General features: G+C 35.7%; 2 protein-coding genes and 3 non-coding genes across 5 annotated transcripts; 2 read left to right on the top strand and 3 right to left on the bottom strand.

Annotated features, from left to right (window-relative positions):
- On the top strand, positions 1-4,848 carry LOC132312667 (protein DETOXIFICATION 35). Its single transcript, XM_059811130.1, has 7 exons — positions 1-547; positions 1,762-2,387; positions 2,713-2,769; positions 2,928-3,166; positions 3,284-3,402; positions 3,972-4,058; positions 4,491-4,848. Exons 1-7 carry the CDS (start codon positions 269-271, stop codon positions 4,566-4,568), a joined length of 1,485 nt encoding a protein of 494 aa, XP_059667113.1. The 5' UTR covers positions 1-268; the 3' UTR covers positions 4,569-4,848.
- Positions 4,849-5,707: 859 nt separating this feature from the next.
- Positions 5,708-5,791, top strand: TRNAL-CAA (transfer RNA leucine (anticodon CAA)). Its single transcript has one exon. It is a non-coding gene; the product is annotated as a tRNA-Leu (tRNA).
- Positions 5,792-9,056: 3,265 nt separating this feature from the next.
- On the bottom strand, positions 9,057-15,095 carry LOC132312665 (rRNA 2'-O-methyltransferase fibrillarin 1-like). Its single transcript, XM_059811129.1, has 7 exons — positions 14,941-15,095; positions 14,426-14,754; positions 13,179-13,274; positions 12,951-13,028; positions 12,685-12,861; positions 9,676-9,744; positions 9,057-9,405 (listed from the first exon to the last, which is right to left on the bottom strand). The coding sequence occupies exons 1-7, from the start codon at positions 14,963-14,965 to the stop codon at positions 9,229-9,231; spliced, it is 951 nt and encodes a 316-aa protein (XP_059667112.1). The 5' UTR covers positions 14,966-15,095; the 3' UTR covers positions 9,057-9,228.
- Positions 11,684-11,755, bottom strand: LOC132315489 (small nucleolar RNA snoR60). Its single transcript, XR_009483676.1, has one exon. It is a non-coding gene; the product is annotated as a small nucleolar RNA snoR60 (small nucleolar RNA).
- LOC132315488 (small nucleolar RNA snoR60) lies at positions 11,970-12,040 on the bottom strand. Its single transcript, XR_009483675.1, has one exon. It is a non-coding gene; the product is annotated as a small nucleolar RNA snoR60 (small nucleolar RNA).
- Positions 15,096-15,541: the final 446 nt, after the last annotated feature.

Raw genomic sequence — 15,541 nt, 5'->3', positions numbered from 1 at the left:
ATACATACAGACTCTTTATAAAATAGTAGTAGACTGAAACACGAAACATTCATGCTCACAACCGCTCTCAAGAAAAGAGCGGAATAGCCAGCCAGTCAACAAACTGAGCTGAGGTGAGATAAGATTACACAAAAATGATGGGATATTATTACTAGTTGCCAAAACGCCGTCGTAGCAGCAGCGTCTTTTCGTCTCCGGTTCACTCCTGCGCCGACGACGCCGACAACCGGAAGCGATCCGGACTGGAGACGTGTCATTTGGCGGGAGAATGGAGACGCCGCTGCTTAACGGCTCCTCCGGTGACACCGACCTGATCGGCGACGACGGAGACTACCGGCCGGTGAAAGGCTACAGACAGATGAGGAGGGTGTTCTGGATTGAGACGGTGAAGCTGTGGAAGATCGCCGGTCCGATAGTGTTCAATATACTTTGTCAGTACGGAACTAACTCAGTGACTACCATATTTGTGGGCCATCTCGGAAATATTGAGCTGTCGTCCGTAGCTATTGCTCTCTCTGTCATCGGTACCTTCTCCTTCGGTTTTCTGGTTAGCAGCCCACCTCTCTCTCTCTCTACCTTCTCTCTCTGCACATTAATACATGCAAACTACTACTTGATGTGATTGATCTTCTTTGTAGTTTGGTTCTTTGTTGGTTTATGTGTTATTTTCTTGGAGTTAATCCCTCTCTCCAACTCTTTCTTAATGACCTGTGTATTTTTATTTCGCCTTTTTAGTTTTATGAGAACAGTTTTCATTTTTAGAAAGCTTAATATAAAAAATCCTACAAAATTATGCTGACAATTTTAGAAAAGTGAAAAACTCAATTAAAAATAGGGCTCTTTTCACATGAGTGCCTTTTATAGTTTGCTTTCTTAAATCTAAGTTCACACCCTTTTTAGAATATTGATTTAATTAATTTCTTATTTACTATTTGGTTGACGTCATATTTGTTGAAATATCTCCATCTTGCTTTTTATAGCAAAAATCAGAGAAGTCTCGTTCTCCAAATCAAGATGTGAAATTTGCAAATTGTTATGCAAAAGGTATCTGAAATACTTAATTTTTCTTTCAAATCTTTATGATGCTTGTTCATATATATATATATATATATATATATTGAACTTGCTTGGTTTGTCTCATAAAAATAATTTATAATAACTAAGAGAGAGAAAAGAAAAAAAAAAAAAAAAACAACCAATTTTCAAATAAGGACAATACTTGAATCCTCACCGGTTGGTACCTACATTACACTGTAAAAGACATTCTTTAAAAATATGTATTTTTTTTTTTTTTAGTGAATTTTTAAAAAATTGAATCAAGTGCGATATAATTCTGAACCGCGCGAGACACTCACAAATTGAAGAGTTGCGGTTCTCTAAAAGAGACACTTTTAAAGAGTCGCTTTTGGAGAACTCCGACTTTTCAATACTCTCAAAAAGAGTGTCTCTTTTGGAGAACCGTAACTCTTCAATTTGTGAGAGTCGTGGTTCCTCAAAAGATAGACTTTTTTTGAAACTGATGAGTATTTTGAATTATCTTATCTACTCATTCTCAAAAAAAGTGTCTCCTTAAAAAAGTCGCGACTCTTCAATTTGTGAGGGTCTCGGTTCCCCCAAAAGGGAGACTTTTTTTTTTTTGAAACAGAGGAGTACTAATTTATGAATAATTTATGAAGCATGCCAGTATTGCATTCAATATCATATAATTTGTGATGGAAATGAATTAACGAGGCTGATTTCCATTTTGCAATGTTGTTGTAGCTTGGCATGGGGAGTGCACTTGAGACACTATGTGGTCAAGCATTTGGCGCCGGACAAGTTTACTTGCTTGGCGTTTACATGCAACGCTCATGGATTATCCTCTGGGTCACCTGCATCATTCTCTTGCCCATCTACTTCTTCACTACCCCAATACTAAAGCTCCTCGGTCAAGAAGATGATATTGCCGATCTTGCCGGAACCTTCACCATCAAAATCATCCCCCAATTGTTCGCACTTGCTATCATTTTCCCCGCCCAAAAGTTCCTTCAGGCACAGAGCAAAGTTAGTGTGATTGCGTGGATCGGTTTTGTGGCACTGCTCATACATGTTGGATTCCTTTGGCTATTCATTTATGTAATAGGCTGGGGTACTAATGGTGCTGCTCTGGCATTCGACCTCTCGAGTTGGATAACTGCAATATCTCAAGTTATTTACGTTGTAGGTTGGTGCAATGAAGGGTGGAAAGGACTGTCATGGTTGGCATTCAAGGAGATATGGTCTTTTGTTCGGCTTTCCCTCGAATCGGCTATAATGCTGTGCCTAGAGGTGTGGTATATGATGAGTATAATTATCCTTACCGGCCATCTTGAGAATCCAGTGATTGCAGTTGGATCCCTTTCTATTTGGTAATATTATTAGCTTTCTTCTACGCATCATTTCTATACAATTCATTGTGTGTTACTATGCAGCAGTATTCACATGGTTTTAGAGCAGGCAAGGTCATGAATTCAAATTTCATCGTCATTGTAATAATTATAAACAGGAATAGGTTAACATTGCCTGAGAATTTTTTGGACCATGCTGTGATTTTTAACAGCATGAGTTGTGGATAATATATGCCCTGTCAATTTATTCATTAATTTGATCTGGAATGTTGTGTTCTTGTTTAATTTACTAGCTATTTTAATGTTTCCTGAGCTGTTTACATATTCTTTTGGTTTTATATTTCAGCATGAACCTTAATGGGTGGGAATTCATGGTGTTCCTTGGAATAAATGCTGCTATAAGGTAAATGGGACTCTGTGTACTCTTGTTTATGATTTTGTTTCCTTCTTCTTTTTGAATATAATTGAAGAATCTTGTCAAAATGGTGTGGTCACGGTTAGCTTTAAGCCAAACTATATCGGATTGATTTCCTTTTAACATTTCGGTTCTTTTCACTCCAGTGTTCGGGTTTCCAATGAGCTTGGATTGGGACATTCTAGAGCCGTCAAATACTCTGTCTATGTCACAATCGTCCAGTCTCTCCTCATTGGGCTAGTCTGCATGGTTGTTGTCATGGGCGCTAGAGACTATTTTGCCATCATTTTCACAAGCAGCAAGGTCCTGCAACAAGCAGTTGCTAAACTTGCATACCTTCTTGGCATCACTATGGTTGTCAACAGTGTCCAGCCAGTGATCTCAGGTATCCTGTTGATTTGCACTTCAAATTACATCTACCTTGTACAATGGATCCCGAGAGCCTCTTCTTAATTTCCTCCTTCCCCTCTCTTTAAATTTGTTTTTTGCATCGATTTTGCAGGCGTTGCTGTTGGAGGTGGATGGCAAGCTTTGGTGGCTTATATAAACTTGGGATGTTATTACGTTTTTGGGCTCCCTCTAGGATTCCTTCTCGGTTACAAAGCAGATATGGGAGTGATGGTAAATATCTATTTTCTAAGTTTGCATAACAAAATTTGATTTATGATTATAAACCTGTCTAATATACATTACAAATTTGGCTCTGTGTTGGTTCTCAGAAGCATTGACCACATTTCCTAATTTTTCAAAGTTACCTTGTTTGGCTTTAGTTTCAAATAGAGTCCTAGCATTCAAATGGTTTGTGGAGTTCAAACCTTCTAATAATTTACTTAGTTGGTGTGCTAGCGCTGTCATTATGTGGTATTGGTGAAGAAATTGAATCATTTACGGGTTAGAATTTGCATTATGTTATATACTCACTTAACTAGTTTTAGTCTCTCCGGTAGATTGGTTAGTGTAAAGATTAGAGTAGAAAGTAGAAGGCCATTTTTATGTCTTCCTGCTGTTTAGAGAAGATTATGGTGTTTGTTTATATTGAAAGACTTTCTTTATCGCCAGCATTTCCAATTTTCCGGATGCTACTTGCTTTTATATCATACGAATATTAGCTGATCTACTTCAAATCTCCATCAGACCTGTTATTTTTTCTTTTCGCGCTAGCTCTTGTTCTGATGGGCTCACATTTGTAGGGAATTTGGCTGGGCATGATATCGGGAACTGCTCTGCAGACAGTGTTCCTTCTGATTATAGTTTACAAAACCAACTGGAACAAGGAGGTATGTAATTTGTCATTAGCAAGTATGTCATTCTTTACGTGGCCTCAATGATATTTGATGTAATGATTGATTAGATGGTGTGATTGGGGTTTTAAATTGTGGTTTTCACATTTCACAATCCTGATTTCGTTGAAACCAGAATTTGGATGAAAAACCAAAATATTTGAAAATCTCCTAAAGCCTTAAAAAGCCTCCTACTGGATTCTCTCTGTACCAACAAACATAAGTTTGAAACTAATGCAATCCTTGGGACATATTTTTTGAACTGAAAAAAAAAATATTCTTGGTAAAACAAACTACATTTCCCTTTTGAAGTCTTGGTCGATAAATTGACAATGTTTGTTTGTGGATGCATTAAAACTTGATAATGACTTTTGCTTTGTGAAAAAGTACAAAAAGTGGTTGTAAATATATTGAGAAATCGGATTGCAGGTGGAGCAGACGACAGATAGGATGAGAAAATGGGGAGGGCAAGACATTGAAACCGAGAAGATAGCCGATAATATATGAAAGGAGGGAGAGTGGAAGACAATGCAACTAAGAAGTGTAGCTGATAAAGAGGAAATCAGCTTTTGATGGCAAATCCTTACAATTTTCATTGTCTTTCTGGTTTTTGTTTCCTCGTGTAATGCTTTTGTATGCCATTGTACTTTTTGCATTTTCAACTAGTTGGCAATTTTGAGCTAACCTTCCTTAGAAACCTCTGGTTCTTCTTTGATTCTCTTGCAACTATAAATAATGGGTGAGGCTTGATTTATAATATAAATTAATAGATTATTAGTTTTTCTCATATTTTCTCTCCCAATAATATATGACTTTTTGAGATTATATTTGGCGTGATGTATTAATATAACATTCAATGTGAGGTAGAGATTGCCCCCAACCCACCCCTCCAAGCGAACCAAAATGCTCTCCGGTACACTTCTTGCGGAATATTGCAGTGCAAATTGAATGATACATCACCCACTTATAAAAATAAATACATGCTATAATTTGAACTTTAGTATTATAATTGTCGCGACCTTGTGGGCGGGTGCAAAGTATTGACAGGCTATCACACTGGACGAGTTACAGGTGCATATTCCCACATCGCCTGGGTATGGGAAAGGTGGTGGAGTGGGTCGTTACAAATATTGTCTCACCTAGCTAGAAGTGTGGTTAACGAGGACGATGGGCCCAAAAGGGATGATTGTGGCAACCTTATGGACGGATACAAGTTATTGGCAAGTTACCACATTGGGTGAGTTATGAGTGCACAATCCGGCATCGCTTATATGCGGTGATGTCATCTCTAATTGGTATACTTTTTGGGATAAAGTCCAAAAGCAAAACTTTGTGGGCTTAGATCCAAAACGACCAATAACATACTATATGATAGAGTGAGTTTTTACAATAGTAGTGGTCCACCACTATACTCCTAAAATTTCAAAGTAAATGTATGAAATTTTGCATCACAGAGAATCAGAGAAAAAGTTTATACAAGTAATTGGCTTTGCCACCAGAAATAAGATTATTATTATTATTATTTTGATATACTGAAATTGTGCATAAACCTGCCGTTTTAGGTGGAGACCTTGTATCATTTATACAGATTCTGAGGTTTGGTCCCATTAAAGTACTTCACTAACAACTATAAACTTGTAACAACTGTCAGGATGGCCGAGTGGTCTAAGGCGCCAGACTCAAGTTCTGGTCTTCAAGAGAGGGCGTGGGTTCAAATCCCACGTCTGACATTTTAAACTTACATATAGAAACAAAAACTATGGACCTTTTTTCAGTAAAGCCAAATCTATGTTTTTCAGAGGAGATTGCTTCTCTTTTCTCTTGTGTTCTGGTTTGCTTGTTGATAAAAGTTTGCTTAGGAAGTTTTTTTTTAAAAAAAAGAAATAAACACCCAGTCTGGCTGTTGAAGCTTATAGACCACAAGGTTTTGGCTCAAATAATTCCCATTTATAAACAAATGAATTTTTTTGTGAGGAGTTTAACTAGCAGCCGCCAATGTGGGCAAACCAGATGCATTTGTCATTAAAGACGCCACTTGTCATTAAGGCTGCCTAAAATATTTTTCTTGGAAAATATATATATATATTTTTTATGTTAGAAATTTGTCTTAAATTCATTTATGACATGACAAAAAAATTTTGGCTAAAAAAGTATGATGGTGAAGCTCCCAAATTAGCTTCGGAAGGAAGCTTTGAAATTCTTGGGCAGCAAGAATTATTCTTGGGCAACAAATGTTATTTGGCTTCCAAAGTAAGCTTTGTAATATACTTGGACACCAAGTATATTTTTGGCTATAAGTAGTCTTGCACTCATTCGATGAAAAGCATCCGAGAGGCATCTAAGAGTAAGATACTATTCGGATCAAGAGAGTATATTGGTTTTGTGTGTGTGAGAAAATCCTTTTGTGTGTACAATCTTCAAGAGAGAGTTGAAGTTTGTATTTGGGTGGGTTTTTTCTCTTTGTATAAACCATATACTATTTGGGGTATTTCTTGTGTTTTGAGTGAGTCTTCTTTGTTGGTAAGTGAGTGAGTGGTGTGAGAAAAGAGATTATTGTGAGGAAGAACCAAAACGTTCTTCAATTTGTAATCTTCTTCTTTATAGTGATACGAATCATCATCGCCCGTGGACGTAACCCTATTTGTGAGGGTGAATCACGTATAAATCATTGTCTCGTTTGTGTGTGCCTATTTATTTTCTTGACATTATTTTTCTCTTATTTTTATAAACTCCTATTCGATCATTATTTCATAACAAATTGGTATCAGAGCTTGTGGGGGAGTTTTTTGAGATGTCGACAAAATTAGAGATTGAGAAATTTGAGAGCAAGATTAGTTTCAGTCTTTGGCGCATTAAGATGTAAGCCCTGCTCACTTAACAAGGTTTTGGTAAAGGAAAAGTTAAAAAGGGGAGTTACGATCCTAATTCTCACAAGGGTTGTGAGGGGACTACACAACATGGTGGGAGAATGAAATCCGTTTTCAGATGGCAACCGAAATTGCAGCAGTCCTTACAGGGAGACAGACCCATTAGGACAGGTGTAATTTTGACTTACAATAATCTTGGTGGCAATGAGATAGTCCATTTGAGTGCCATTAAGATGTATAGGAGGCAAGTAGTTGGTCACAATAGAAATACAAAGAAAAGTCAAGGACGTCCTATTTTCCACAAGAGTGAGAATATGACTTTTCATTACCAACCGGTGGTTAGTGGGCGGTTGGAGAAGGTTGCTGAAGGAGATGTCAAACTTGAAATTTCTGAGGGTGTCTTTGATAAGTGTTTAGAGTTTAACAGAAATACTGAAGGTATGCTTGTGGCTGCACAAGGTATGCATGGGTTGAAGAATGTGAGCCTGGTGGTTAAGTTTGAGGATGACTCAAACTTAACTAAAATTCTTTATTAATTTGTTTTGTGTAGAAGATGATGATGGCGTTATTTTTATTACTCACATTGTGTTGAAGAAAGACTCTTTATGATGTTATCTTATCATTTCTGCTAACGCGAAGAAATTTTTGCTAAGGATGGAGTTTTGTGGCTCATTCGAAATTTTTGCCAAGATGAAGAATTTTAGTCAAGGTGGAGATTCTGTCAGAGAATCTCCACCTTGACTAAAAATAAATGACAAGAAAATAAAAATAGTGCACACACAAATGAGATAAGGATTTGCGTGATTCGGCTGTGCCTACATCCACGGAGAAAAAACAGAGCAATATTTCACTATAGAAATATAGAGATACAAGGCTAAGTGTCTCACACTAAAAACAAAACCCAATTACATCCAAAATTCTCTCACACTTTGTTTTTCTTTACTAAGCAAACTCACTCAATTGTTGAATGCTTTGAACCATGGAGATCAAGGCTATTTATAGCCAAAATATCATCACTATTCATAGACTTGGAGACCAAGCATGGGGATGCTTGCTGGGCACACATTCTTTGAGGCCAAGAATAAACCTTGTTGAACACATATACTTAGAGGCCAAGAAGATGATGTCATGGATGATGATTGAGCCAAAAAATCAACATTTTAGGCAAAAAAATTTATTTTATTTTTATTTTTATTTTTTGGTGTTTGGCAAGGATTTAGGTCAATGTTGAGTCCTTTGGGTGGAACATATAAAATAACTTGTCGAAAATTAATGAATAAAATATTTATTTTAGATTTTAATATATTTTTTTTTTGTAAATATTTTATGAGAAACGAATACCAAAAAATATTTTTTAAAAAAATATTTTATGCATAACCAATTTTTGACAGTTTAAATATCCATTAATCCTTTATTCATTCAGATAGAGAATCAATACCGTGAAATAGACTTTTAATAGTACCAGTGAAATAGCAAAGTTGTACCCGTGAAATGGTAGAAGCGCAGGTCACTCGGGTAATGCTTTGTGCTTTTGTTTTGACCCAATATAGAAGTAATGTTTTTGCTTTAGAGTGTGTTCAACATTATTTAGAAGCTTGTTTGATACAATCTTCAATTTGAAATCGATTCACAACAATTCTTTGATTTTTCATATAAAAAAATAAAGATTCATGTCTTTGATATAATATTTCAGTGAATTTTTTTGCAAACAAAAGCATCATTTTGGGGTTTCCGATTTTGGCCTCAATTTTGAAAGTGCGCGTGCATTTGTTTCGCTACAATTAACTAGCAAAAGCAAAAAAATATTAACCAAACAGGCCCGTAATAATTGAGAAATGCTAATAAGGCCCGGGAGAAAAACAATATTAACATTGAGGATCACACAATAAATTTTTTTAATTTTATTTTTTGCCTAAATCAAGATTGAATTCGAATCCATTGTATAAAATAATTTATAAAAAATTGTGATGAGTAGATTATTTAAGTTAAAATTTAATATTTTTACAATTAAAAACACCAAAAATAAAAATAAAAATAAAAATAAAAATATTTTACCACCAAACAATGGTATCCTGAACAGGTGTAAAATCAAGTTAACACAAACATGTACTTCACAAACTCGTTCAAGTGGCCGACAATAAAACTAATTAATTAAAAATCAAGTTTGACAATACAAATTTCTAAATATTCCAGTCGAGCAAAATAAAAAAGACAAAAAGTAATGTTGACTGATTATTTCCCAAGGATTTATGGCCTCCTTCCTTCCCATGAGCTTCCTCGAGGCAAGTAAAAGTTATTGGCTAAGCAGCAGCTTTTTGTTTCTTCGGCACGCGATATGCACCCACAACACAAGCATGGTCACGTTCAAAAGGTTCCAGAGTGACCTGCTCACTGGGCTTGAACTGGTCTGCCTGCAGCTTCTTAACTTCCTGGGCAAATACTGCCTCTGCGGGAACAGTTGAATCTATGCAGTTTGCCTGAAAAGTAGAACATTATACATTAGCTTCGACAAATTCATTGGGTGTGGCAACAAGGAAAACACAAAAACACCTTTCATAAAGCTGAGGACTACATTACAAATTCATACACTACATAGTTCCACTAGTAGTTTCCACTAATCACAGAAACTAGCTCTTTTTCATTTTAATTATCTACCAATTCATTTGTGATTATTACCAACACCCCTTCAAATTCTTAGTTCATTCGGTCATGTCTACATATAGCAACTACAAATCCACCACACATACCTTGATTGATATAACAAAATGGCCACCAGCTTTCAGGAAATATGAAGCATTCAATGCTAAAATCCTAGCCTGAGAAGTGAGAAGTGCAATCAAATTTCAGAAATTACATCAAACAAAAATGGCTAGTACAAGAAAAGATGCACCATTACATAAATACCGTATTCAATAACAGCAATAATCCACCTCTGGAGAACAGATTCTCAACCAGGAATCACTACATCTACGTAGAAAGGCATATTGCTAACATGAAAAACTTTGAAGAAAATAGCAGCAAAAACTGAGTTGATGGCATATGAACTAAGTTTTTTCTTCATATCAGTAATTAATTTATAATTTCTATGCTAAAGTTAAATAAGTTCGAAGCTGAAGCTATTCAAATATAAAAAAGAATATATTAGATTATATATGATATTACTACTCTATCTCGTCAAAGCAGCAAGTTGAATCAACTGCGTATTAGATTAATGATCAATTGTAACAGAAAGTAAAACATAGGTGTCTAATACTAAAAATAGCTGACCAATGTTTTGCTTTCTGTTACAATAATAGTCCATACCCAAAAACCCATTTCAGAACAACTAACAGTTGGCAATAAACAATACTAGTACGTAAAGTTTGCATTGAAATTTGATCTAAGCCAGCCATGCAATGAATAACCTAACAGTTGGGTGATGCATGACTAATTTAGAACGTAGTTGATTCAAGACATCATGAATTTTTAAAATATCTAGCTTTTATACCAAGAATCAAATGAAGGATTTTGTAAATGGAAGTCAATGAGAAAAATTAATGTTTTTATAAAACTAGAAATCAATAAATTTTCAGGTTCTCCATGATCGTTGGGTACAAGAGGTTAAAACACAAAAATTGTGGACAAAATATGGCAAAGAGCTGGGAAGTAACGAAAAACTACTGAGGAAAATGAATCCAAATCCATTCAGCATCTAGCTAAAAAACCTTCATGAGGATCTAATAATAGAACCTTAGATGATTTAGAAAATTATAAAGATATGCAAAATGACAGGTAATGAACCAGTTAAAAAGTAACTAAAAAGCAAAGAGAGAATGATTTTTAAGGTTTTATTACAAGTTGGCAACCTTATTTTTGGTTTGTGATTGAAGTGCATGGTGTACAGTCTTTTTGACATCAATCCTCAAGGCCTAACCTTGAAATTTTTTATAGATGTTAGGGCGAGTTATAGACACAAGGTAAAATAATAAATGATGTCTGGAACTGGACTGATTATGTGGAGAGGAGCCTTGACAAATTGTATATCAAAAGCACAAAGTCCTGCATTGAAATTTGATCTAAACCAGCCATGCAACGAATAACCTAACAGTTGGCAATCATTTTACTGAAGGATGCGATAGCACTGTCACATGCTAAAAAAACTAGAGTATACATGATCAGTACAAGCATTAAAGTGAACTCAACCATGCATAATCAAGAACTACACATTAAGCTAAAACACAGATGAGCACACAATTATAGTAACCAAGCCCAAGCTCAATACAGTCAACAAGTCCACACCCACAAAAATAATAGAATAAAATAAAATAAACAGCCTAAATCGTTGGGAATAAATGCACAATCAACCAAGGAGTATAAATTTTTGAAGAATCACAAAAATTTCCTCCACAAATGCAATCCCAACTTTTTCAGTACATTATAAAAATTTGATTTAAAAAAAAAATGGGAAATCAAATTTGAAACACAGCAATTAAACACAGGCAACCCTGTGAAACATTTTGCGAATTTTATGGCATGCTCAAGGCTAATCACTAAACAAACGAAATATATATAAATAAATAAATAAAAAATAAAAAGCATGGTAATAAAATTGGGTTCCTCTATGCCATTTCCAGCTTTGACAAATTCATCATAAGAATGAGAAAGAAAAGAGAAGTGTGTGTGTGTGGGTTGGGGGGGTGTGGGGGGGTGTTTACAAAAACTAAGCAATATACATGTCAAATAAATACAAAGAAGCAGCTATAAACAATTTGGAATTGCATCAGAAAACTCGGGTTTGCATCACCCATGATGTCTTGAAGGGGAATCCGAGTAAATCATCATATGCTTGTTTATAAGGCCAAGTCCATGCTAAATTTGTAAAAGCAAAGGAAGAGAGAGAAATAAAATAAAATTGTAAAAGCAAAGGAAGAGAGAAATAAAATTTACTAAACTTCAAAACTTGTAGTCCAAAAGAAAGGAAGTAACATCACACAGGGAACTGCAAACACTGGGTGAGATGTGTCAAATAAATACAGAGAAGTAACTAATGACAATGTGGAATTGCATCAGAAACTCGGGTTTGCATCACCCATGATGTCCTGAAGGGGAATCCGAGTAACTCATCATGTGCTTTGCTTATAAACTCAGTCAAGCTAAATTGGTAAAAGCAAAGAAATAGAGAAAATTGGAACTCTCATACTTCACAACTTTTGGTTCAAGGGCAAGGAAGTATCATCAAGATCCCCAAAAAGAAGAAGAAAAAAACACAAAACACCCAGAAGAAACAATGAAAATTGGATCTCTCAAACTGCAAAACTTTTAGTTTGAAGCAAATGCATAACAACTACATCCCAGACTTATATGATCATCATCAAATTGCTACACAAGAAGCAAATTGAGCAAAACGACCATACCTATAAACCTTAATCACCAAGACAATTCATCCAAAATTAAAGTAGCATCACTCCAGAGCATGGAAGGGCCTCTACTTGGCTAATTTAGTACTATCTTCCAAATAGCTTAAATATCTTTAGGACAAGCGAAGATTCAAAAACATTTTGCAATAACCACATAAGAGAACACTCCTAGCACACACGAATATTGAATCCAATTATAATTGAAAGGAAAAGACCAAACAAATTAAGAAAAAAAAGTGAAAAAAAAATGAATCAAATAAAGCACTCTAACAAGTTTAACCAATCTTCATACCCATCCCATTTTACTTTGTAAATCCTCAGGAGGAAACAATTCAATGCAAAAAATGAAATAAAGAAAACCTGATCAGGCTGAGCAACATCAGAAAAAATCACATCCACCATGCCCACCAACATTCTGTACTTGGCTGGATGTCTAGCATCTTCAATGATAGGTATGACATTTGTTCTCTTCTTTGCCATGTTGACCAAGTCCCTACCACTTCTATGAGAAAATTCCACTGCATAGACCACGCCAGTCTGCCATTAAAAAAAAAAAAATGATGTTACATGAGTCTCACTTCAATTTGAATGGCAAAACCCATAATTTTAGGAGAACAATTACTTACAGGGCCAACTAAGTCAGACACATGAGAGACAGTGGTTCCTGAAGCAGCTCCAAGGTAGAGAACGCGAACCCCAGGTTTCTTGATTAAATATAAGTTAACAAAAAACAAGAAAGCAGCTCTCATAAAATACATGTCATGAGGAAAAACAAGGAAGAAACATCTTTAATAATGCATATATTCGGTTAAAACCCTAATGGGGTCAATAAAGTTTGCAAAGCACACACTTACAATCCAGATTTCATCAACGCCACCAATAATGGCAGCAGCCAACTTTGAACGGAAGGGGTTCCATACCCTGTACTCAACCTTGGTTCCATCTTCTATCTGAGGGGAAAAGAAAATTTCAATATATTCATAAACATGCATGGATAAGTAAAATACACTATAATCCAATATCAACTAGAAAAGAAATAAGGGGCAAAAATGAACTCTGCGACCTACTATCAAATTGTGGATGACAGAGAAAGCAGTTCCCTTTAGCATCATTAAGAAGCAAGAACAACTTCAGAAAAAATTAGGGGCAGAAGTGTAAAACGGGTTCGCATAAAGAGTGGTTTGCTACTTGCAACCGGTATTTACGGGGAATAATGAGTTCTTATGATGTTATGGGAATTGGAAAAATCAAAATCAAAGACAACTGGTAAGAACCCTAACGTTTGTACGTCATATTCCAACCAAGCACAAAGGACACAAAAATGAAATGCAAAATGTTGAAAAAAGATATTATGAACCCCAGACATTAATGCACAGAATATGCAGAAATTTCTTATAACTCACAATATATCAAACCCTTAATAACATAAACTTCACTACTGTTTAAATTATCAGAGTAAATTTGATGCTTTCTATGACAAACAAAACAAGTTCCAAACTGGTAACCAACTTATGCCTTCATATACAGGAGCTCAACAGCGGTTTCCTCATTAACCAATTAAGCTAAATACCAACAAATAAGCTCTATATAGAAACTAAATTCAACAATGAATTTATCCATTGATTACAAAGAGTTCGTTTAGCTTAATACTACAATAATAGCATAGCTTCAACAACAATACTACAATAATAACATGGATTCATCAATGACACAGCAATAAAAATATAGTTTCATCAGAAAGACTGAAGATTAAAAAAGTCCTAAAAGTGAATACAAACTTAATAAGTTTCAGTGATAGGACCTGATGCTCTAATAATTCTTAAAGTACAATTTCCTTGTAATTTTTCCAAGTTAAAACATACAATAGCTGTGGATCTATCATACACACACACACATATATATATCTTAAAAGACTAAGGTTTTGGAATATGCTAATATCAGCCGAGGTCACTCGTCCCCAGGACAATAAAATGCAGATCAGAAGGGAAAGTGCCTCATCTGAATAAGAACACCCTCTAAACAACTTTTAACCACCAGATTAAAACCAAAAATAATAATAAGAATAATTTACATGAAAGTTATTATCAAAGAGGCAAACAACCTGAACAGAGACCCTCTTCTCATTGTACACAGCTTCGCCAGGGACCAAATTCTTGGTGCAAAGAACATCTTCTTTGCCCTTCGCAACAAACACACCCTCGTGTCTATGAGGCTCAACCAGTACTTTACTCCCTCCCTTCATTCCACCACCACGTCCACCGCGGCCGCCTCCGCCTCTGCCCCTTCCTCTCCCTCCATCACCTCTACCGCCCCCACGGGCTTTAAAGCCGCCGCCACCTCTGGGGCCTCCGGGGCTTCTTCCTCCTCCGAAGCCCCTTCCTCCTCTCCCTCCATCACCACGGCCGCCTCTGAACCCTCCACCACCACGACCTACAAATCAATCAACCAAATACAAAGAAGTAAAATTTAGCTTTGTTCGAAGCCCTTAATGATGTTTGTTTCAGCAGAAAAAATAAAGTTCTCCGGAGCAAAAACCGATTTTTAAATCGGATATACGAAGATAGTAAAACGCGAGAGAGATACTGTGAAAGGCTTTGTGATAGAGAGAGAAAGTACCTCCTCCTCTTGAAGGGAATGCCATCTCTGCACAGCTTTTGTGAAGTAACGATAGTGAACAGAGAAGAGAGGCTAAGAAGGCTTTGCGATGGAATGAGTTATGAGCTGCGAAGAGGGGGTTTTTATTGAGGATCTATGGTTTATTTTTAGGGTTTAGGGTTTGTTGTGATTGAGTCGCTGCGTTTTTACCGATATGTCCATCAAATAATTAAGGTATAATTGTGCTAAACTCCCTCGACTTTCAACTTTTTGCACTATATCTGAAACTCTTTATGAATTTTTTTATTAAAGCCCTCAACTAACTAAATTGTATTTTTTTAAAATTGTTGAAAAATTATTACATGGTTTGTTACACCATACAAGCATTACGTGGTTTGTAACACCACGAATGTATCAAAATGTATTCAGGTGTTTGTTTTTTTTCCTTACAGTTCCATTTGCTGTGTCATATTTATAGACAATAAATTTTGTTTTTGTTTTTTTTTTTTTGGGAGGCCATTCAAGTTCTTCATTCTTTTGTTGATCATATAGCATAGTTATACAAAACAATAGTTTCGGTCCAGAGAATAAGATTTTTAAAATGAATTTTAGGCGATCAATT

The sequence above is a fragment of the Cornus florida genome, unplaced genomic scaffold (assembly GCF_030987335.1).
Source record: "Cornus florida cultivar Cherokee Brave unplaced genomic scaffold, ASM3098733v1 CherokeeBrave_3.0.0_Hap2_Chr06, whole genome shotgun sequence".
Classification (NCBI taxonomy): Eukaryota; Viridiplantae; Streptophyta; class Magnoliopsida; order Cornales; family Cornaceae; genus Cornus; species Cornus florida.
This window is presented reverse-complemented; position numbering and strand designations above follow the sequence as displayed.